The 24,029-nt window shown below is 51.1% G+C and overlaps 1 protein-coding gene across 1 annotated transcript; it reads left to right on the forward strand.

Annotated features, from left to right (window-relative positions):
- The first annotated feature begins 390 nt into the window (after positions 1 to 390).
- On the forward strand, positions 391 to 19,039 carry LOC311358085 (uncharacterized protein). Its single transcript, XM_084478079.1, has 22 exons — positions 391 to 531; positions 1,897 to 1,986; positions 2,394 to 2,459; positions 2,592 to 2,707; positions 4,729 to 5,055; positions 6,011 to 6,102; positions 6,555 to 6,709; positions 7,143 to 7,500; positions 8,070 to 8,224; positions 8,727 to 8,879; positions 8,993 to 9,026; positions 10,187 to 10,408; positions 10,636 to 11,162; positions 11,333 to 11,472; positions 11,937 to 12,053; positions 12,628 to 12,864; positions 13,678 to 13,904; positions 14,039 to 14,085; positions 14,185 to 14,228; positions 16,027 to 16,095; positions 16,697 to 16,847; positions 18,106 to 19,039. Exons 2-22 carry the CDS (start codon positions 1,930 to 1,932, stop codon positions 18,250 to 18,252), a joined length of 3,441 nt encoding a protein of 1,146 aa, XP_084334205.1. The 5' UTR covers positions 391 to 531; positions 1,897 to 1,929; the 3' UTR covers positions 18,253 to 19,039.
- The last annotated feature ends 4,990 nt before the right edge of the window (positions 19,040 to 24,029 follow it).

Raw genomic sequence — 24,029 nt, forward strand, 5'->3', positions numbered from 1 at the left:
TTCTATTATTGAACCAGTTCTATTACATTACACAGTGTGCAGCATTATAACAAGACAAGAGATACACAGACCCCACTATGTAATAAAAGAGGAAAAAAGGTGCACTGTTACAGGCTTGCTTTCGTTACTGCCTTGCTATGATTTTTCAATCCAAAAACAAGTATACAAACTATGTCAACACAAACCACAAACAACAAAAAGAAACATTCAAGTTAAAGTTCAAGCTTCAAGATACTTTATTGTCCTTGGAAGGAAATTTGTCTAGAGAAAGTTGGAGCATGTTTGAAATGACAGCATCATCTTTTACTCGCTGTTGGACTTTGTGTGTCCACAAAGAACGTCAGTTTCCGGAGTTCACCGGATGTTGAATTGAATCAGGAAAAAGCATGAACAGAATAATACCGACACGACGATAAGCGTGTATTTATTATGATCGGATGATTCCGCTGGAAGCGATTATCAGACACCTCTACGCCGTGCTGCACGTTAATCGGAGCTCTCCTGTCATTTAAAACATAGCACGGCTACTGGGTAAGCTTTGAGCTCCTCTAATGGTAGCTTTGTAGAGGATGGAGCTAGGTGTTTGGCTACAGCTAATCCACTGACAACATGGGTGCACTTCACTGCTTTTTTTTTGACTTTGCTTCTTCTGTGGCAGAACATAAAGGACACGTTCTGCCACCGCAGGTTTTTGTTGATCTCTAGGATTTGGTCGCTTCGTAATCAGTGGTTTATTCCTTCACGGAATCCCAGGAAGCTAAGCGTACCGTGGCACTGGCGATTACATGTTGTTTATTGCTGCTATAAAGCCCTTTCATAAAGGACGCTCAATCACATATATTACAAATGTTGTCGCTTATTACCGCATATAAATACCATAACAACTCATCTCAACCATCTCGGTCTGTTTGACATTCGTGTGTAGATTGGAAAACATAGTATATGTGTCAATAGCATTGACCCAAATTGACCTGACCCAAAAAGTGTGTTGTGACACAAGTGACGTGACACTAAGTGAAGTACTTTATTGTATTATATGAGGGATGTGGCGAATCTATTGTCCAGCGAGCAAAACCTGCAATTAACTTCACTTGTCATCCATGTTCCAAATGGTTTGAGTCAAGGGATGTTAATTTGTAAAGCCACCGCACAATCTATTCTCAATCAAGTCTCAAAGAGCTATATGCAGTGGAATGTGGTCTAGTGAGAAAGACGAAGTATCCCCTGAGACAAAAGAGGAAACCAATTTCTTGCACATGTAGCAGTATGTACCCCGTGGGCAGACAAAATAATGTCATAGCGAATTAACAAGGAGTTTAAAACATCCTGAGATCCTCGATGTTCTTCAATAGTACTTGTATCACAAATGGACAAGAAATGGTAAAAGTAACCATTTGTTTGGATCATGTTCAGATTAATCAAATTAGATTATCAAAGCCAACATAAACAGTAAGTGGACTAGAACCATGGGACGGTTATGTACTTTATACATCTATATTTGCAGCATGTGGCTGGCTTTAATAGGAATGTGCAGGGGTCTCTGCAAGCAAGTCTGGACTTTTTGCACGGTTCTAGCTTCCTGCCTACTCCATAAATGTTATTTTTTAATTCACTGCTCAGAGAGCTTACAGTAGTATTTCTGTTTAAAACATTTATGTCAATATGGGTATGTGATTAGTGCTTCTACCTTTGGCAGGTGCTTTCCAATCTAATGTACGTTGACAGCACTGTCCTGTAGATGAATTATCAAATATTTAAAATTACTTGGCCATCTGAATTGGTTTAAGCCGTAATCGTTGATAAATAAGTTTTGTTTTGATTAATTAAAATGTGATACTCTGAAGATGAACTACGTAGAATGAAAATTCAATTGGCTCGATCGTTGGTTTCTTTCAGCGTGCTCTGGCATTGTCGTCCCATCGCCGGAGCATGATGGAGCACAGAAAAGCCTTAACTATATCTCTGACGGTTGACAAGGACACCTCGGTATGTTACACACTTCTTTGAATCACTTCTTTAAGGTGTTGTAGAGCTGGGCATCAATAACACCCCCGGTCATTGCATTTATACTATGGTCTTCTCATGTTGAGCAGCTGTGTTGTCTTATATTATACCTTCATCACAATATGCTATGCATGAATGCAACGAGTTGAACATTCAAAGTGTTGTACATTTGATCTTTCATTTATATTATATAATTATATACAATAATAGTATATTACACAATAATATATTATTATTGTGTCTCCTATTGTAATTCTGATATTTTGGCCCCGCTAAGACTATAAAAGATACATATTGTCATATGCACTCTTTTGGTATTTGCAAGTGGTGGCAGACTTGCAGTCAATGTCCAGTCCAGCAGCGTAACGGTTGGCTCTGTTGCTCCTCAGATGGGGCATCCGCTCAAGCTCCCAAAGTCACGGAGCTCTCCAGAGCGCGGGAAGTCATCCGGCCAGGTGAGTGGGCGCGCTGTCTCTGAACACACCCCACACCACGCTGCGGTCGCACCACGGTGCTGCTCCGGAGGTGGAGCCCTGTTGATACCTTGGTGCCTTACATTTCCCCTCGGCTCTCCCCGCCGCCGACAGGTAAATGGTACCAACGCCGTGGAATACAAGGTCAGGTACCCGGACACTCAGCACAAAAAGGGGACCACGCTGTTTGAACACAACCAGAGGATTATGATCCGGTTGGGATTGGCCAGGTAAGGACGCACAAACGCGGAGCGCTTGGGAATTTTTCATGCCATAGAAAATAGACCACTTTGAGCTTATCTCTTTCCCGTGATTTCCGCTTGTTTAGTCTCAAAGGGTTTAAGGTTCAGTCTGTGGTTTCCTGTCCACACCAATTGTAGTTTCCCAAACCTTCACAAGATGGGGCACTAGCTCTTAGTATTCATTATGTTGTGCAGTAGATTGTTAAAGGGTCTATAGCGAACCAAGACGTTCTTAAGTTCTGCATTGCAAAAAGTAAACAGGGCCCAATGTTTGTTTTTGTTTTTTAAATATTTGCTTTATAACAACTTAACATACTATAACATAGTTTATAACAAGTTTAAAATATAATTCAGGGTCAGGAATAACCGTTTTTTTTTGGTGTTAAATAGTGCACTATTTTGGTGTATAATATGCATATAAGGTAGATGAACAGCTACATAACTGTGGCACAAGTCAAGTTATGTCTTTCACATTCAACCAAAAAAATATCCCTTTCTGATTGGTCCTGTGGATTTTATTGAGCCAATCCTGAATATCGCCAAAACATGCCCCTGAGTAAAGTACGTTACAGTATCTACACTTAATATAATATAGCATTTGATTCGATTTGACATGCTTTCACATCATTACCAGAATCCAGACTTACCATACCAGAGCGAAAGTATTGTGGAGCAGAAAGAATACGTAGGAAAGAGTGAGACATTACTCATTACAGTCCATAGTGCTGACTCGCACCCGCGGCGTTTTGGATTTGATGGATCACAAACTATGAGCGATGGGTCTACTGAGGCCACAGAGAGCTTTGCGAAAACGACTTTGGTTTGGTCACGATTGGAGTCTTCTTAACACTAAGCAAGGCCACAGACACAAAAAAACAACCCAGCTCTGCACGTTACGTAACGAGTGCTGCATCCACAAAAACATGTAAAATAAACTTAACGCCCCGATTCGAATAACATTATTTCCAACGACTACGGCAAGCTGCCACGGTGTGACTCCCTGTCTGCGTTCGGTCAACGTTCACAATTCATTTATTCATTCCTCTACAGGACTATTCTTATAGGGCAATGTCGATTTATGTGGTGAATAGTGCGCTGGAAGGAGAAGAGAGACATTGACGTGATCTTTATACCGACGCCCGTTCATCGCTGCAAGTCTGCCACCACTTGCAAATACCAAAAGAGTGCATATGACAACATGTATCTTTTATAGTCTTAGCGGGGCCAAAATATCATAATTACAACAAGGAGACTTACACAATAATAACATATTGACATAAATCACTATATAATTATAAATGAAAGATCAAATTTACAACACTGAATGTTCAACTCGTAACATTCAAGACTAGCGCTGAGGAGGTTAATGGTCAACAGTGTTTTTTTTTTTGGAACGGACAACAGAAGTCTTTCTTCTGTTGTACTTTCAAGAATGTAGCGCAACGTTCGTCTCGATTTAGACCCTTTGAACACCCAAATATTTGGAAAGGTCAAAACGGTTGCATTTACGTTGTTTAAAGTTTCAAGTAAAAAAAATGCGAATCTCTTGCTTTTACCCCCGTTATCTAAAGTGTCATGAACTGCCGGATTAACACACAACACCCCCAACACCCCCCCCCCCCCGAAAAAGTTGTCTTCTTATCTGAACTTTGCATGACCTGTTAATTTTTAAAGTGTGCGTCCTTGCGTTACGATAAAGGATGTTTATCATGCTTATCATGTCTCCCCACACACACACACACGCACGCGCACGCCCACACACACACACACACACACACACACACACACACACACACACACACACACACACACACACACACACACACACACACACACACCACCGCGTCGCCTCTCTCGGCCGCAGTGTCACTCGGCGTTACTGAGCTGCTGGTGGTGGATGGAGGTTTTAATGTAAGTACGACCGAACGCATACGGGTGTCATGACGACGACGACGACGACGACGCGGCTTTGAGTGTGGCTCTCTTCCTCCCCCCCCCCCCCCCCACAGCAAGAACCCCTGCCTGATCCTGACGGACGTGCTGCGGACGGAGCCGGGCCGCGCCTTCCTGTGCAGGCGACGCCGCAGCAGCAGCAGCAGCAGCAGCGGCGGCGGCGTTGGCGGCCAGCTCACGGAGAACGGCGCCACGCGGCCGTCGCCCAACACCAACGGCCAGACGCCGCCGCCGCCCTCGCTCCTCCTCCTCCGCAGGGGGTCCAGGTCCGAGGAGGCGCAGGAGGGGAAGAGGGGGGCCCTCGCCCCGCAGTCGCCGGCCGCCGATTTGAGGACGCGGGTCGGGGCCTCGCCAAGGGTCCCCGACCTCCACGTCACGCCCAGGTAGTACACCCCCGCCTCTAGGTTGCAGACCCCCTTTGTGGTACGCACAGCGCCTCAATAGTGGGGTACCCCCATTACCCCGGGGTAATGGGGGTTACCCCATTTGTGGTGAGTACCACAGATGGGCTGAGAGAGAGAGAGAGAGAGAGAGAGAGAGAGAGAGAGAGAGAGAGAGAGAGAGAGAGAGAGAGAGAGAGAGAGATGGTGGGGTACACAGCGTACTGTGAGGCTGTGTCTGTTTCAGTTTTACGATATTGTAATGGAACAGTCCTTAAAGGGCACATTAAGGGCATAAATCATAAAAAGGGCATAAAAAGCTTGTTTTTCCTCTGATTTCTGGGTATGACCTTCAGCAACGCTGCATGCAGCTGAAACATAATATTTAGGCTACTCCTCGCGAGACTCTTGACAACTTTTCTGACCTCAAAGAAAGAATTGTTGGGGTTTTCCGATGTTTGGCTTACGAGCTTTGGCTTAGCCGTTCTTCAGCTGTCACGGTAATGCGAGATTGTGTTTCAGACAGACCTGTGAATAATAGCTGAAAATAGCTCTGACGGAGCCGAGCGTTTCACTGCGCTGCAGGTATTCGCGGCTGTGCGAGGGCTCGGGGCTTATCACTCACTGAGGCCTGGCCTCCAGGGTTATTGTTGGCTGTTGTCAATTTATTTCCAGGAAACAAAATCTGGATCATTTCATCAGCGGCGTTAATACCACTCATTAGTGTTTCACAAAGTCCCCACTTTCGCAACTCGTGTTCACAACAGTTTGGGGTGGTCGTTCTTCAACTCCGGGCTCTCTGACATTGAATTTAAGCGTAGAACAAATCCGTTTGGCGCGCCTGTGCCAGACTGCGGAGGGCTGCCCGTCGGGCTGGGTTTGGAACATCGGCATTAAGGTTTCTTCTCACCGTGATAGGATCTAACGATACAATATGTGTTCCATCTGTGGCGGGCAGGAGGCCGAAGGAGAGGGCTCTCCAGAGGAGGGAAGCGACCGTGGTGAGGGAGCCCTTGGTGAGAGCAGACAGCCGGTTGTCAGAAGGAAGAGGTGGGTGCATACACACACACACACACACACACCTCCTGCAAATCACGCACGCACACACACACACACGCATGCAGCACGCACACGCACACGCACGCACACGCACGCACACACAGGCACTGTGATGGCATCAAAGAATACTCCGTTCCCTTCCAAATTCCCATGCTGCCTGCTCCCCGGCCATTTTTCACCTTTCCCAAAAAAGTAATTTGGTTGGACCCACTCCCAGGCTAAGTACGCACTGTTACAAAATGTTATAGCGCTGTAAAAAAAACAACAACAACAAAAGCAGTTACATTTACAGGTTTTCTTCATACCCTGTGACCCCCTCCCCCTCCCCCTCCCCCCCCCTCCCCCCCCCTCCGGTCCCACTTCGCCCCCACCCCCCTCCCCCTGTTGTGTTTTTCCACTCTAATGAGTGGAATGTTTCGCCGTGTCCTCATGTCTCTCCGCAGCTCTTGTAAACGTGCGGGCCCCGCTCTGCGCCCGCGCCGGCGGGCCCCCCGTCACCCCCTGGACCGTCAGTCGACGAGGCCCCCCCGCCGCCGCCGCCGCCGCCGCCCGGGGCCCCCGGTGGACCGACCCGGGGTGGAACGGGCGCCAGATCCAGGTGGGTGTCAAGCGTCAAACGCGTTGCACGGCCGTCGTCGTCGTCGTCGTTGTCGTTGTTGTTGTTGTTGTTGTTGTTGTTGGCGGGGCGATTTATCTTCTTTCACTTCAACGTTTTTCCGTCTTGATCGCTCGGGCCGCGAGCGAGGAAGCGACGCGGTTCAGCGAACGCAGACCGAACGCAGAGCGGACGTCTTGTTGTCGGCGTCTGTTTCTAAACGGAGGATGTGTGTGTGTGTGTGTGTGTGTGTGTGTGTGTGTGTGTACACACACACACACCCCCCCTCCATCTTCTCCGTCCTGCGCTTGAATGCATCTCAGTCGCCTCCGTCGCCTGGAATCTATAACTCTGTGCTGTGACCCCCCCTTCCCCTGATTCCCCCCCCCCGCCCCCCCCCCCTGTGGTGATCACTAAAGTACGTCTCACCCTTCAGCTGAAGAGGCCGAGCCACACGCCGGTGGCCCGCCGCAACGGCACAGCGACCGCCGCCGCCGCCGCCGCCGCCAGGGACCCCCGGCAGAGCGTCTTCCGTCACCCCGGCGGCGGCGGGGGGGGGGACGTCGGGAAACGAGCCCTCCACAGACGGCTGTTCCTCAGCCGGGGGGGCAGGAGCCTCCCCGGCCAATCGGAGAGCCCGGCGCGCGGGCCGGTGCGGATCACCTTGGACAGGCCGCCGGCGGTGGCGGCGGCGGCGGCGGCGTCCGTGAGGGCCTGCGCGTCTCCATCGGGGGCCGGAAAGTCGACGGGGCCCCCCGGGCTGCACCAGGACGACAGCGGCCCCTCCGATCCCAGTGAGTAGAGTACGCCCGTTAGTTCACTCGTGTTTAGCGGGAAAACAAACTTCTGCGCGGTACCTCCTGGACGGTTTCCTCCGCCTCTCGGGGGTCACGGCGTCGTGTGTGCGCGATGTGACGGCGCCGAGCCAGGCTTTGTTTTTCCTCCCGCCGTGCACACGCGTCCCATCTGCCTCATCGCTATAACAGCGCTCTCTCGACTCCAGCGTAGCAGCTGGTGGTGCTTCCTTCCTTCCTTTTGAGCTCAGGGGGTTCTTTGGGGATTGCTGCTTTCCTCTGCCTCTGTCTTCTAATCTCATCAGAGCTGTCATGTCGCCGTGTCTTCATGCCGTGCACGAATCCAGCGGGTTGACAAAGTAAAAAGCCCCCCGAGGAGCCAGCCGGGACTCACTCGTTTAGCCGGCTGGTCTTGTTTGTGTTGCTTGGATCATTACAATGACGGACTCCGACCCCCAAGGCGTTCTGAACCTAGGAGCTCTGTCTGTGTGTGCGTGCGTGCGTGTGTGTGTGTGGGTGGACAAACTTGTGACTCCTTTTGCCTTTGTCGATGTTGATGATCGTCTCAGTTGTGCTGTCCAGCGACGAGAGCGAGGCAGGGGACCCGCCGGCCCCCCGCCGTGGCCCCGCCGTCAGCCAGCTCAAGGTTTGTGTGGGAGCGGTGGGGCCCGCGATGGCGCCGAAGAAAGCGGCGGCCGCTCAGGAAGAAGACGCCAACGCAAAGGTGGGCGGGAGGTGATGGAGTGCCCTTGGCTCGGGAGTCCACCCGTAGCCATCGGGGGTTTTGTTGTTAAACGTAAACATACGTCTCTGTGACGATAAACTCTCTTGTATTACGAGTTATTCCGGTCATGAATCATATTTGTCAAAATACTTTATCGTCCCCCAATGAGGCAATATGTCGTGCTGCAGATTGTATACAAATCACACACAATAAAAACTCTTAACGATCAATAAATAGTAGTCAATATAAAAAATAGTCAATATAAAAAATAGTCAATATAAAAAATGCGGGGGCTGAGGTTCACCATATCCAAAAGTGTGAGTGGGCGGGGGGGGAAAGGGGTTATCTACGGTTATTTATAGAATTTTGAAGTAGAGTGGCACAAAAGAGTGTTTATATCTGTTGGTTTTGAATTGTGTGAGTTTAAAAACGTGTGTGTGTGTGTGTGTGCGTGTGTGTGCGTGTGTGTGCCTGCGTGCGTGCGTGTGTGCGGTTACTGCAGGTGGCGCTGGTGGTGGAGGACGATTTCCCAGGTGATAAATTGTCGGCTTTTATAGTGTCCAGTATTTCCAGTCAGGATTACTCGTGCATGACCCTGTCCTTCTATGCCCTGCACTCTGGATGCTACAAGGGCCTTTCTAACGGAAACATCATGGTAACTTCCGCTCCTATTTACGCGTACTTGTCTGTGTGTCGTGTCGTTTTTTTTTCTAACTATAACGTTAGAGAGCTGCAACTGATCCGTACACTTTCTCTCTGCCCGTACAGATTCAGGGCAATCGGCTCCTCATACCGTTGAAAGGTAATGCACAGTGTATTCTGTGGAAACCATCTCCACGTCATTCATTGTCTCTGGTTGTAGGTTTGTAGGTAATAGGGGGTTTTCAGAAAGCCGTCCTGGTTTGCATTATCTTACCATTGCCTCCGGTAAAGAAAGAGCCTTTGGCCGAACTAGCTACGACTTGACTTTGTGCATCTGTCTTGTCTTTTGTTTTTTCCCCCCTTTATACTCTGTCAACGTATTTCAACACAGCCACAAAGTGGTTCCGCTATTGGTTGAGCTCAAAATTGAGCGGGTCAAGTTAATGTGTCGTTACTTTGTTATGTTGGAGCGGAGTGAGTCAGTGAGTGAGTGAGTGAGTGAGTGAGTGAGTGAGTGATCCTGGTCTGGCGGTCATGGCTACGTGACGCTGTCCATGCACCTTCCACAACGCCTTCTCCTTATGTCGCCTGGCAGTCTGTTGTATACCTCGACCAGTGTGTGTGTGTGTGTGTGTGTGTGTGTGTGTGTGTGTGTGTGTGTGTGTGTGTGTGTGTGTGTGTGTGTGTGTGTGTGTGTGTGTGTGTGTGTGTGTGTGTGTGTGCTGGCGGATTAGACCATCTCCCCTCGGACTTCCTGAAATATCCCCCGAGGGAGGTCCAGTAAAGAGCTTAGTCTATGCCCTTTGACCTCTCCTCTAGCAATATGCAAAAAAAACACGCTTGTTTTCTTATTTGAGTCCTTAACATTCTGCCTTGACAGCCTGCACTGAAAGGGTTTCAGAGAGGCTGCTTATACCAACATTATACAACGGGTTTTTGTTATGCGCTCAGTAAACCCAGGTATATTAAATAATCCCCCCCAAAAAAAACAATCAATCAAAAAACATTGAAGTAAGCAAAACTTTGGATGGCTGCAAAACGGTTTGAGATTAGCCTAATGCAATTTGAAGGCGTGTGTTCCTTCCGCGTCTCTTTCCAATTAAAGCCTCGCATTAAATCACAGCAAATCCTCATTTACTTTGACCCGCGTCGAGTTATTTCCACGGCTCATTGTCGCACAGATGGCGAGGAATTGTATAATTCGAGGGCTTTGCGATGTTTACGCTGTAGCAGCGGCAGCGCCTCGTCGTCCGCGTTAACCCCCCGAGGATAAAGACCCCCGGCGCTGACGCTGTCCGCTCCCCCGTCGCTCTCTTTTAGACTGCAGCAGCAAGCTGCGCGTGCTGTTTGCGGTGGAGTTCAAGGAGCTGCGGAGCTACAGCCTGTGGGAGCACGGCGAGCTGAAGGCCCGCGGGCTGCGCTTCCAGAGCGAGCACCTGCAGCCGCCCATGTTCCTCCTGCTGCTGGTCTCCTACCCGCAGGCCGTCGCCGCGCAGACGCTGCTGCTCAAGATGTCGGGCCGCCAGCGCACGGACACGATGGGTGAGGGCCGTCGCACGCACGCACACGCACACGCACACACGAGTCCCGAGCTTTGAAATGAAACGGTACAAATCCAAACGTGCGTCGTCAAGTGAACACGAGCACATTTCCACGAGCACATGTCTAAAAGCGAACGTGCATCATGGTAGAATCGTCGTCTTGTGAGCGAACCCCCCCCCCTGAACGTTCGTGTGTTCCCCCCCCCCCCCACCCCCCCCCCCCACCAGGCCACGTGAGCCCCTTCCTGCTGCTCAGCCTGCGGACGCGGGTGGAGGGCGTGGAGTCGGCGGTGCTGCGCTCGGCCCTGGAGCTGGCCACCCTCACCAACCTGTCGGAGCTGCAGGCCGACCGGCCCCTGGACTTCCTGAGCGAGCTGGACGACATCCAGACGCCCGAGATGTCCCTGGACGACTCCCTGGACTTCATCAGGCGCATCGGCCTGGACCCCGAGCTGCTGCGCATGCTGGGGGCCAAGGACGGCCCGGGGGGGGGGCCCGCGCCGGACGCCCCCCTCCCCGCCGCCCCCGCCGCCGCCGCCGCCGCGTCATCGCCGTCCCCCCTCCTCCTCCCCCCCGCCGCCGCCCCCCCCCACCACTCGGAGCCGGCGGGACTGTTTGATCTGCACATCCAGGTGTGCGACCCGGACACGGGCGCGCTCTCGGAGCTGAGCACCGTGATCGACGCCGAGGCGACGCCGGCACTCGAGCGCTCCCCACGGAGGGGGGAGGAGGAGGAGGAGGAGGAGGAGGCCGAGGTGAGCAGTGTGTCTTCTTCTCCTCCTCCTCCTCCTCTTCCTCCTCTTCCTCCTCCTCTTGTCTGTTTCTCTCTCTCTCTCTCCGCGCCGATTGGCGTGGCGCTCCGTGGTCACCTCCGACGCTCACCCCCCCCCACCCCGACCACCACCCCCTGTTTCCCTTTCAACAGCCGACCCCCGCACCCGCACCCCAGGCCGCCGAGCGCCAGTACACCCTGTGTCACCGCCGCGCGGGGGCGTCCTACGCCGTGACGCGCTCCACGCCCGACGCCAGCTGGACCAAGTTTAAGCACCAGGGGCTGGCACGCAGGCAAGTGACCCCCACACCCCCACCCCCCCCACCCCACCACGGAGCAGCTCGCTCCAGCTGCCTCGCTGGAGCTCTGAGGGACTGAATAAATGCCTTCTTTTAACAACCTGTGAGATCAGATGAGACGTGTTCTTTACTCATGGGCGAGGGGACATGGAGGTGTACATATAGCACGTGTCACTGCAAAAAAACGAAAGAATATAAATATAGTTGTTTGTTTTTTTGATTCTAAATATCGTAATGTTTATATATTTTTCTATGCACTGAGAGAGAGGGAGATGCTTTTAATCTCATTGTACTTGTATAGTGACAAATAAAGGCATTCTATTCTATATACTAACCCTAGCAATACAGATATAACCAAGATATAATATTCATGTAATAATATGATGTATATTATAATAATAATAATAATAATAATAATAATAATAATAATAATAATAATAATCATATTTATTTCTCAGGCTTATCCAGTTCCCTCCTCCGCCGTTGAAGGGAGGCATCACCGTGACGATGGAGGACCTCCAGTGCCTGGACAGCGGACAGTACCTCAACGACGTCATCATCGACTTCTACCTCAAGTGAGACCCGGGTTCAGTAAACATCCACGTGTATTCTTTTTTTATTATACAATGAAATCTATTTTTAAAACCCGACTTGAATGTGATAGTGCGCTGAAAGGGGAGCGAGCGTCCCAGGCATGACGGCGTGTGTGTGTGTGTGTGTGTGTGTGTGTGTGTGTGTGCATGTGCGTGACTATAGGAATGAGGATTATATCAGTATGTATGACAATTAAACAGAAATCCAAATAATTAGTTTCTAGACACATCATATCACTAAGAACTTGTGGGGAAAAAAGGGTAAATATGTTGAATGAATAAATACATTTTAAGATGATTGACGGTCGCACCACATGACATTTTGAAGGGTAATGACCAATTAATTGACGTGAAAAAAACACCAAAATATCTTAATTCATGATTTGAACATGTATGCATGTACACGTGACGTTGTAAAGCTTTGACCAATTGCAATAGAAATTCATATTTATTGTATTTTTTAATTGAACTGTTAAAAAAACCTTATCTGTCACGTGTGTGTGTGTGTGTGTGTGTGCGTGTGTGTGTGTGTGTGCGTGTGTGTGTGTCCTCCCAGGTTCCTCCTGGACCAGGCGCCCGCCTCCGTGTCATCTCGTTCGCACGTCTTCAGCAGCTTCTTCTACAAGCAGCTGACGCGGCGCGACAACGCCAGCGAGGACGCCAACGCCAACGCCGGCGCCGCCACCGGCGCCGCCGTCAGCCAGAGCCTGCGGCGCCACCAGCGCGTCAGGACCTGGACGCGCCACGTGGACATCTTCCAGAAGGACTTCCTGTTTGTGCCCGTCAATCAGGAGTGAGTAGTAGTAGTTTTAGTGTGTGTGTGTGTGTGTGTGTGTGTGTGTGTGTGTGTGTGTGTGTGTGTGTGTGTGTGTGTGTGTGTGTGTGTGTGTGTGTGTGTGTGTGTGTGTGTGTGTGTGTGTGTGGTGGGATGCATGGTGTGTGTGTGTGTGTATGATGCAGGGTGTGTGTGTGTGGTGGGATGCAGTGTGTGTGTGTGTGTGTGCGTGTGGTGGGATGCAGGGTGCGTGTGTGTGTGTGTATGATGCAGGGTGTGTGTGTGTGGTGGGATGCAGTGTGTGTGTGTGTGTGTGTGTGTGTGTGTGTGTGTACTTGGTGGGGGTGCAGGGTGGGCAGGTGGGGGTGGTAGTTAGTGCCTCTGATGAAGACCTGCTACATTAGACCAGACTAGTGTTCGACTTGCCGGGCGAAAAACAACCGCTGTAAACAGTGAGGGAACGCGCACGCAGACACAGACACAGACACAGTGTGTGTTTGTATTGGCTGTAGTGTTACACACACACACTCTTCAGAGGACAACCTTAAAGTGTTCTTGGCTGCGAGGCGTGTACGCTCTGAGGGCCTGCTTTAGCTTAACGTCAACATGTGGGACGGAGTGGATCCAGGACGAAGCTCCTTAACTCACACTCCACTCAACTCTCAGCACCGACCCCCCCGGGCTCACCTCGGGGCCCACAGGGTCTCCTGACGACCTCTAGAGATGATGACCTTCAACGTGAGCTCACTGCCCCCCCCCCCCCACCCACCCCCCCCCCACCCACCCCCCCCCCACCCCTCGCCGTACCCCGTCTCTCTCTCTCCTCTGCAGGGCTCACTGGTACCTGGTGGTCATCTGCTTCCCGGGGCTGGAGGAGCCGTCGTTTGCGCGCCGGACCCAGGCCGGCTGGGAGCCCGCGCCCTCGGGGGACGGCGGGCCCTCCAGCGCCCCGCTGCAGCAGGAGGAGGCCCCGGGGCCGCCGGCGTCGAACGGCCCCATCCTGGTGGAGCCTGCGTCGCCGTCGACGACGGCGGACAAGTCGGACGGGCCGGGTACGGGTAAGGGTTGATTATGTAACGAAGAGAGGGGCCGTGTTGAGGACTGTGTTGAAAGCTGGTGGAGTGTAGGCGGCTTGTGATTGGGCTGCTCGTGTGCTCTTTGATTGATTATCGTTTTTTTTATTGTGTTTCAGAAAAAGTCGGAGAGGAGGCCACGGACAGCAGCCCACCCGGACCACCGGTACGCGCCCCCCCCCCCCCCCCCCCGCTCATTCGCCTCTTACCCTCTCGTACAACAGATCCTCATTGTGTTCTTTCCCCTCCCTCCTCCCTTCTGCAGAACTGCACAGAGGAGACCTGTCAGAGAGACACGGTGTGCAAAAGGTGAGTGTGTGGCTCCATGCTCGGACCAACAGGACCGGTGGAGTAGTTCTCTCTCTCCTTTATACCCTAGCGGACCACCCCCGCTCAAAGTTAGCGTTTGTATTCAACAAGGACCCTCGTGTGCCCGTCGGCGCCCGCAAAAGACTTATCCCCCCCCCCCCCCCCCACACACACACTCCTGCCTAACTTCACCTTTGGTTCGTTTTGCTGCGGTTTCTCTTTGAGAAGCTTTGAAAAGTCTCGAGTGCTTCCCCCCAAGGCTTATGACGGCTGTAATTTTCTTTTACGGTTCCCCACTGAGGACCTCTCGATGCAATGTCCCTTTTGAAATTGTACGTATAAAATTTTCGCCTATAAACCTTCAACGTTTTAAGGGCTGACTGTAAATCCCTCCCTGCTTTAGGGTAGGAATACACTGTAAAAACGGAAAAGTTAATTAACCAAATGTGTGCGTTTATGCTGAGGATTGAGTCTGTATCAAGTGCACGACAAATGACACACTGCACGCAAGATTTTAGTTAAAAGGGTGTAAAAAGGGTGTAATGTGTTCCATTTAACACCTCAGGCGGTGATCCAGCTTCCGTTAAAGTCCACGCCAATGCCATATTTCATATATTTCCGTAACGGTGTACAACTTGAGCTCGATCTGCAGCATTTCGTGTTGTGTTTAGCGTTTGCATTCCTGATGAAATGATCAATAGCACGGATGGTATTACTCCTGGCATAAGGCATTGTCTCTCTGGAGCGCAGCCTTCGATCGCACGCACGCACGCACACACGCATGCACACGCACACGCACACACACACTTTCAACACAAAGCTACTTACAAACCGTGGGGTCGGTCACAGTGACGGCAAAACGGCAGGACAGGAGCTCGAATCCCTTCCTAAAAGGTGAAACTGGGCTCTGTCTCTGTACAGCAAATCAAGTCGAACTTGAATCGCTGCACTGACGAAACAAACACAAGATTGGTCTTGAATTTTTTTTTAAATGGCGTATCATTTATCATCATTTGGATCAATTAAATATTCAGTAGTTTAAACAGTACCCCCCCCCCTCCTCTCCATCATTGTTAAGCCATAATTGGTCACATCAAATTTCTCAGGCGTAGGCAAGGCTTCATAATTTTTTTTTTTTCGGTACTGCTTATTATTATTGTCTGGATTTAAATCGTCTGGACTTTCTTTCCCCCCCCCCCCTTCCAACCTTGAGAAAAATTCCAGACCAAATTACTTTTTTTCGACAAACTCCAGGGCGGTCTGGTAATTTGAGGCCACTCGTATAGACATCTCTAACTCTCCAAGCAGATGTTGGCTCTCCGGTTTGGGGGGGGGAAACTTAATATGGCCACTGCCACACAGCATAGATGGCCGTCTTCCACTGTGCACGTATATATATATATATATATATATATATATATATATATATATATATATATATATATATCTCAACCTCCCTGTCGCTGGGCAGCACTAAGGACACAGGAGGGCAGCAGTGAAATGCTCTGCCTTTCTAAATAGTTGAAAAAAATAGTACTTAAAAAAAAAAAGCGAAGGATTCACTCTTTGCTCTCACTCCGCCTGTCCTCAGCAGAAGAGAGACGACCCATTTTCCCCAAAACCTTTTTGACCAAGAAGTTGGTCCATATCGTGTACAACCGTCTGTAGGACCGTACTCCTACGGAAACATGGATCTCCATCGTCGGGGCGGGGGGGGGGGGGTGTGTTTCCAGTGGCGTCCGTCTCATCTCACAGGCTTACCGACCGGTTTACATGTTGATGCGTCTCTCCTCTCCAGGCCCTGCATCCTCATCATGGACTCCCTCAAGCTGTCCCTCCACGAGCGCATCTTCAAACTCATGAGGGAGTGAGTATGAACCCCGGAAGAGCACATGGGCCCGAAAGAGCACATGGGCCCGAAAGAGCACATGGGCCCGAAAGAGCACGTGTGTGTGTGTGTGTGTGTGTGTGTGTGTGTGTGTGTGTGTGTGTGTGTGTGTGTGTGTGTGTGTGTGTGTGTGTGTGTGTGTGTGTGTGTGTGTGTGTGTGTGTGTGTGTGTGTGTGTGGAGGTCTGTCTGCATGTGTGTGTGTGTGTGTGTGTGTGTTTAGAGGTGTGTCTCCATGTGGAAGTGTGTGTTTGTGTGTGTGTGTGTGTGTTTAGAGGTGTGTCTGCATGTGGAGGGGTGTGTGTGTATGTGTAGGTCTGTCTGCATGTGTGTGTGTTTAGAGGTGTGTCTCCATGTGGAAGTGTGTGTGTGTGTGTGTGTTTAGAGGTGTGTCTGCATGTGGAGGGGTGTGTGTGTGTATGTGTGTGTAGGTCTGTCTGCATGTGTGTGTGTTTAGAGGTGTGTCTGCATGTGGAGGGGTGTGTGTGTGTTTAGAGGTGTGTCTGCATGTGGAGGGGTGTGTGTGTGTGTGTGTGTGTGTGTGTGTGCACTGACCCCTGTGGCCCCCCCCCCCCCCTCAGGTACCTGCAGGCGGAGTGGGCGGTCCGGCGGGGCTCCACGAGGGCCTTCAGCGCCGACCAGATGAGGGGCGCCAACTGCCGCGTCCCCCTGCAGGACAACTGCAGCGACTGCGGCCTGTACCTCCTGCAGTACGTCGAGAGCTTCCTGAAGGTAAAGGAGCCGCTTTTGACGGGGAAGCGCCGGTCTGCAGGGGGGGGGGGCGTCGCAACACGGCAACCGGCCTCAACAAGCCGCCTTCACGTGAGCCGTTTCTCAATACCAAGTACGCGGACTACGTACTCGCGGACTTGGAAGTACGTACTTGGCAAGTCCGGACTTTCAAGTACAGACTTCGGAGAACGCGAGTACGCACTCTGCAACTGGGACAGCAGCGGACTCGATGATGCATCCTGGGATATTTAACGGTCCCGAGTCCACACGAGTCACCTCCGATGCGTCCTCGGTGGAACGGCCTCATCGAGAACGCATCGAGAACACTTCCGGGTTTTTACGACGGTACTCGCGTACTCGGAATTGGAACAGCGCTTGGGGCTACCACTGATGATGTTTACCGAGAACGCAAGTACACGAGTACACGCGAGAACGCGAATCGAGAAACGGCTTTAAACATCCGTTTCCAACGTCGTTTGTCAAAATCACTTTCTAGGGCCGATTCTGTCTTGATTCTGCCACGAATGTGTACAATAGCAATACTGCACTTCTGGGTCTGTTTGATGAGACATTGTGTGTGAGGTTCTCGAATGAACGGTCGAGTCACTGTTCGTCCTCACCACAAACCCTCGAACTGACGCACCGACTGACGCACGTTGATTATCAAAGACACGAGCGCTATGTCGCCCGTTGTCTACCGTACCGTATGTGGCAGGGACACACTCTCGATTCAAGGCAGTCACCGTGCCAAATGAGATCGTGAACCAGTGATGAGGGACGCCAGGAGAATCCTCTGTGATGGTTTGAGCATCCGGTCTGACACTGCCCTTCAAGTTATTGAAGGTCGTTATTCCCACCCGATGTGAGGACGTTGACGTGTGGGAGGTAGACCGGGTAGCCCCGCCCATTCTGCCGGTGATTTGTGTCCGCCCTGCAGAAGGGTCCGGAGAGGAGCGATACATTTCTTTCTAGTTTCGTTTATACGTTTTTGCGGGAGCCAATCACCAAGCTTGCATTTCTCCCCCTGGCGTGCTTATTGGCTGGTTTAACACAATGACGACAGGGAAGCATCGGCAAGCAGCCAATTGCGTACAGAGTCAATTTAACCCCCTGCCCGTTGATCACGCCTCTTGTGCCGAAGAAAACGACAGCAGCTCAGTCTGCGATTGAGCTTAGTCTGGCAGTAGCCCGGCTAGTGTGGAGGTCCTGCCAAACTCATTGTCCCCCCCCCCCCATTGTGTTCTCGTCCTCCTTCTAGGACCCTGTGCTGCACTTTGACCTCCCGCTGCGCCTGGAGCGCTGGTTTCCACGGCAGCAGGTCCGCAGGAAACGAGACGAAATCCGGGACCTGGTGCTGTTCCTGTACCGGCAGCAGCTGGGCCCCGCCGCTGCGGGGGCCACATAGCAGACCTCACACCGCAGGACCCCCCCCCCCCCCCCCCCACCACCACCCCCGGTCCTGCAGCTACTGCCAAAGCTGCTCATACTGAGCAAACAGACGTTTTCAGCATGTTCTGAACATTGTCCACTTCCCAGTAGGTTTGTTGTGATGTGTCGTACTGGGGACCACCGGACAAGTTGTGCTGAAATCTGAGCTTTTATAACAACGGTGTACACAGAGAACAGAAGATAACAGTCAGAAGCACCCACTGCTGAAGTTAATTAAGTAAGTGCATTTGGGTAGAGGATATTTTAATTGGGTTTAAGACGATCACAGTTTAGTTTGTCATTCTCAGGCCTTTGTTTTGTGGCGTTGCGCTTGGCGATGTCCTGGATGGACCGGTTAGATTTTTAATGCGGAGGTCCTCTTTCGGTGCCAAAAGATGTCGTTCATTTTAAATGAATTATTAAACAGGGGAGGAAACCTCATGGATTTTTTTTGCAAACATGTCAGCCATTGGAACGTTTTAAATTGGGACCCACTCAGAGCCTCCCTCGTCCCTCGTCACGCCCGCTAAGCCCCTGCTCCGCTCAGCCCGAGGTCCGACGTGAAGTCCTGTGAACGCCAGACGGAGCTGTTTGAACCACTGCTGCCTCATTTCTGTCTGAATACTAATCCATTTTGATAGAAATTTTTTTATCCTTTTACAGTTCGTTTAGATATTTCCTCTTAAACGCTGAGGTAATTTTAATGCCGGGTGTTTCTGTTTGAAAGTAATGTGACACCTTTTCTTTTTTTATACCAAAACGCATTAAAACGTCTACACTACAACAGTTCATTTCCGTTGTTTTCCGTATGATGTCAACTGGCCTACTGTTGAGGCTGACAGGTGTTGGGTCCTAGTGTTGCTCTGTGTCATTCCGCCAGTCGGTCATCACAACATTAAGATTAAGATCAAGATCAAGATCATCATCACAGACTTGAAGACGTCTTCCGGACTGCAGGTGTCGCCAGACAGAGATGCCGTTTTGTCGCGTGCGACGGTGAGGAGAGACCCGCTTCAACTAGTGTTGTTTAAATGGGTTAGGGTGTAGTCATGTGACCTCTATGGGAAAGGTCACATGACCACATTTAAGTGTGTGTACCTAATCTGTGAACTATTTCCGCATTCGAGAAGAATCGTCTTGTCTCCAATGTCCGTGAATGCCGCACACACACACACACACACACACACGCACACACACACAGAGGATAATTTGTTATATATTTATGTTAAGCTTTAATCACATCATGTAAGTAGACCCATATCACAAACAACGGTAACTTTAATCCTCTCTTTGTCTACCCCTCTGTACTCTGGTCGTTGAAGGATCGCGTGGAGTCTTAAGTCGGGCTACCTGTGATTGGCTCCCGCCGTTCAGAGACTCGGCCCTGGGCCAGGGTGAGCGGAGCTCCGCCCCTTCACGCGGTTACCTCTCGGTGTGTTAATCTGCCATTAGAGGAAGCACGGATCAAAGTGTAGGAAACGCAGTCTAGTTAAGTCGAGGAAGATTAGTCAATAAGAGACAAATTTCAGTCGAACTGGCTGCTATCAGCGAATCGTGCAATTCGTGCAAATCAGCGTTGCGAAACAGTTAAACAGAACACACAAGAAGTTAGTTAAAAAAAAAGAATAATAACGAGCACATAGTTGCAGTTGAGTGTTGGGTTTAGGTTTGCACTCTACTTGATTAGAATAAATCAAAACATTGAACTTTAATTCAACCCGATTTTTTGAGTTTGAATGTTTTAAAGGGAGCCGTAGACTCACAAACGTGGACCAGCCGACCGTCCCTTGGAAAGGACCGCGTCAACAGTTAATGTGGAGAGGAGGAGAAAAACAACCACCAGATCAACCCTTAAGGGAGAGTGAAAGGTCAAAGGTCACAGAGAGGAGGCTTTCACCTTCCCGGCCACAGCTTACGGTCTCCAAGCCGCCTAACCACACACACACACACACACACACACACACACACACACACACACACACACACACACACACACACACACACACACACACACACACACACACTATAATCCGATGTGTAAACCGTCTGTGTGTATATTTACATACGAAAAGTATTGTTTGGCCTTCTAACATTGAATGTCTTCTGGTGAGTGGAGTATGGATCCTTGCCGACTGGTCTGTCTGTTGGCATTTTTGCAGGAACTTTTGAGGCCTCTGCACACTCCACACCCACACTCAACAGGTCTCAAACCACACTCCCCCGATACTTCCTGAACACTAGTTCTCTTTAACACGAGGTCAATACCCTCTGTCCTCTGTTATCACCATAGTCTGCACATATTCCCCTGTGGTTGCGGTAAACCCCATTCGGAGGAGGATTGCATCGAAAATCATAAAAAAAAGTTCCCCTGCAGCCTCCGTTTCCTGACACAATCTCGTAGGAAGTGAAAACGCGATTCTTCACTTTTCCGTTTTTAATTTTTTTTTTACACAAATCTCTTTAATTTGTCCATTGCAGCCCATCACCTTATTTCTCCACGTGTTCGCCCACACCTTGCGTCCTGTAACGTCTTGGCTGCCTGAGTCCACCTGGGGGAGCTTAAGGCAAACAGGATTAGAGAGCAAAGCGACACGCCATCTGCTCCGCTCTGCCGCCTGATCCAGAGAGCTGTCCCTTTCAGCGCCGCAGAGAGAGTGACCGCGGTAGAGAGTGTGACCACCGTAGAGAGAGTGACCGCCGCAGAGAGTGTGACCACCGTAGAGAGTGACCGCCGTACTATCGCCGCAAACCGTCCCGGTTGCGTCGTTGCCCCCCACCCCCGCCCCGCCCCACCCACATCACCCCGTCTGGAGCCTTCTAAACTATGCTAACCTGCAGCGGGAGCAGCGTGCAGACTTCTCAGCTGAGCGACTCCCCCGCAGCTCGTGGATTTAAAACGACGTCGGCCGAAGGATTCAAACAATGTCGGACACCGCGCGGTGGAAATGCGTCCTGTGCGCCGCCGTCTTCACCTTCGCCGCCGCCGTCGTCGCTTTTGACTCGAGGGCAGGTATGAACCCCCCCTACCCTCCTAGGGACACACTGGAGACACACACAGGAGGAGGGGGGGGGCGGTCTGAACGGTAGGGCTGGTTTGCTGCATGTCTCTCTGTGATGCCGTGTCTCCGCCACAGGTGCAGCGTTCGAGGGCTCCTCGGCGGGACCTCCCGGCGGGGGGACCCCCCCTCTCCGGAGGACGCACCCTGGCCCTGGTCGCGTCCTCCGGATGTCCGCGGTGAAGGCGGCCCCCGGTGGGGGCCAGGGGCCAGGGGCCGGGCCCCGGAGGAAGCGGGACTCGCCCCTGCTCGCCAGCGGGGTCAAGCTGTGTGCCCAGGAGACCCTGGAGCAGGTGCTGGCCAACCACCTGGGGTACTTCGAGCTCAGAGGTGAGGTGGGCGGGGTGCCCCACACACACACACACACACACACACACAGAGAGACCCTGCAGAGGGGAGGGTGGTGGGGGCGGGGGATACGCTGACACCTGTACAGGTATGGGTAGCGGCTTATGCAGTGCAGAGAAAGGACGCACAGGATTGCATTGATTTGGTTCATATTGATCTCACTTAGTTACTTCTAAATCCACGCACATCTGAACGACGATGATGACGACGAGGGCTTTCTTAATTCTTCCCCCCCCCCCCGACTTTTTCTCTCAAACTGTTGTTGTTGACTGAGCGTAATAAAACACGTTGTCCTCAATCTTCTCGTAACGAACTACGACCTTGGACTCGATGTTCCTGTGCGTCGGGCCGCCCTATAAGCTGGTGTCGGGGTCAGGAGCAGGTGCAGGTCGGTCACCAGTGTGGGCAGGAAAGGTCCTCCTGGGATTCTCGAGCCAGCTAACGTGGCTGTGTATTAGTTTGAGTCTCTCTCGGGTCAGTTTAACAGCTGGAAGGACTCCAGCGAAGTTAAGCCCCCACATAAGCCAGGCGATGTCTCTTTAAGAACCACGGCCAAGTGGAGCAGCGTGGGACCGCTGGACTTAAAAGGGGAGCAGTGTGTGAGAGATAGGTATTTTATGGACTTGGCGGTGAGCAGAGAACAAAAGAGGAGGGGAAGATGGAGAGATATCCAGACTGTTGGTTGATCTTTGATTCAGTGATCATTGGTCTCTGATTGGGTCGAGTCCTCTGCACGGGTTCCACCTGTCTGGAAGGAGAAGCATGGTGGATGTGCAAGTGTGTGTGAGTGTGTGTGTGCGCGCGCGTGTGTGCGTATGTGTGTCAACGAACAGGGGTTGAGTTGCTGTCAGTGAGCTGCTGAGATAATCAGCAGGACAGACGGTGTTAAACAGTCCTTCCCTGATCCCGAGTGGAAGGCCACGAGCTGACATGGAGACGGCTCTCTTGGCTGAGACGGTGACACACCGATAGAGGAGCCGCGTGGACGCAGCAGTAAAACAAACGGGAGGATGTGTAGGCCGACACAGGAAACATGACAGTCGTGTCCGGGAGTTTGCGTTGCCTGGGGGGGGAGCTTGTTTCGAGTCTCAACTTCAACTTCAAACGGGTTTCTTTTTCCGTAGACAAAAGACAGACAGAACTGATGAAACAAAGTTTTTGTTTTTTTTGTCAAGCATTGATCTTAATCTTATCATAATTGCCTAATTATTGGTCTGGCCATGAACCGTGGAGGTTTCTCTGAGGCGAACAAAGATTGACGTCCGGCGATGTAACCATAACAAACTTGAATTTGTGCTGTTTTGACGCACATCCCCAGAATCCCAATACCGTTCCGCCAAATTCCTGAAAGTTGAAATACTGCAGATCGGAAAAGCATCGAAGCGGTGCGCAAAAAAAAAAAAAAAAAAAAAAAAAAAAGTCCTGTCCATTTGATCCCAACCGACCGTGTGGTGTTCTTCCCCCCCGGTCGCCGTGCGTTCGCCAGTCTGCCAGGAGACCGTATGGGAGGCCTTCAAGATCTTCTGGGGCCGTCTTCCCGAGCAGGACGAGTATCAGAGCTGGATGAGCCAATGCCAGGACGCGGCCGTGTCGGCGCAGGACATTGGCCGGTATTTCAGCCAATCGAGCGAGCACCGGGCTTTGGTTAAGAGTGTGAGTGTTTGGTTTGTTTTTTCTTCCTCTTGTTGTGTTTTATTTTATTGAGAAAAAACAACAAATGAACCAGGCAGCACTGGACGTGCTAGAAGGTAGTCCTTCGCGTTCCGCACTCATAGTCCCGACTGTTCTTTATCATTTTCTTGACAACAGCGGATGTCGTCGCCGGACTTGAAAAGGTACAAAAAAACCTTTATTTCTTCAATTCTAACTTCTTTCTCATCATCAACGTCAATGTTTTTGTGACATTGTGTGTCACAATTCCCATTGGCTGCTCTCTCTCTCTCTCTCTCTCTCGCTCTCTCTGTCTGTCTGTCTGTCTGTCTGTCTCTCTTTCTGTCTCTCTCTCTTTCTGTCTCTCTCTCTCTCTCTCTCTCTCTCTCTCTCTCTCTCTCTCTCTCTCTCTCTCTCTCTCTCTCTCTCTCTCTCGCCATCCCCCTCAACCTCTCTCCACCGTCCTTAGTGAGTCCTGGCAGCACCATGTGCAGGTGTAAGGTTGTCTTGTCATTCTCTCAGACTGCAACCTTACCTGCTCATACGGCCTCTGCTCATTTACCACCACTAGTTTGTCGTCCCCGCCCCCCCCCCCACTCGACCCTCGACCCTCGACATCCCCCCTCTTTGAAACATCCCCGTCTCCGCTGCTCGTCTTTTAAGTCCTACGTCATCCCCCGTCCGTGCTTTCCCTTCGCCG

Source organism: Micromesistius poutassou (genome assembly GCF_964030765.1).
Source record: "Micromesistius poutassou genome assembly, chromosome: 14".
Taxonomy (NCBI): Eukaryota; Metazoa; Chordata; class Actinopteri; order Gadiformes; family Gadidae; genus Micromesistius; species Micromesistius poutassou.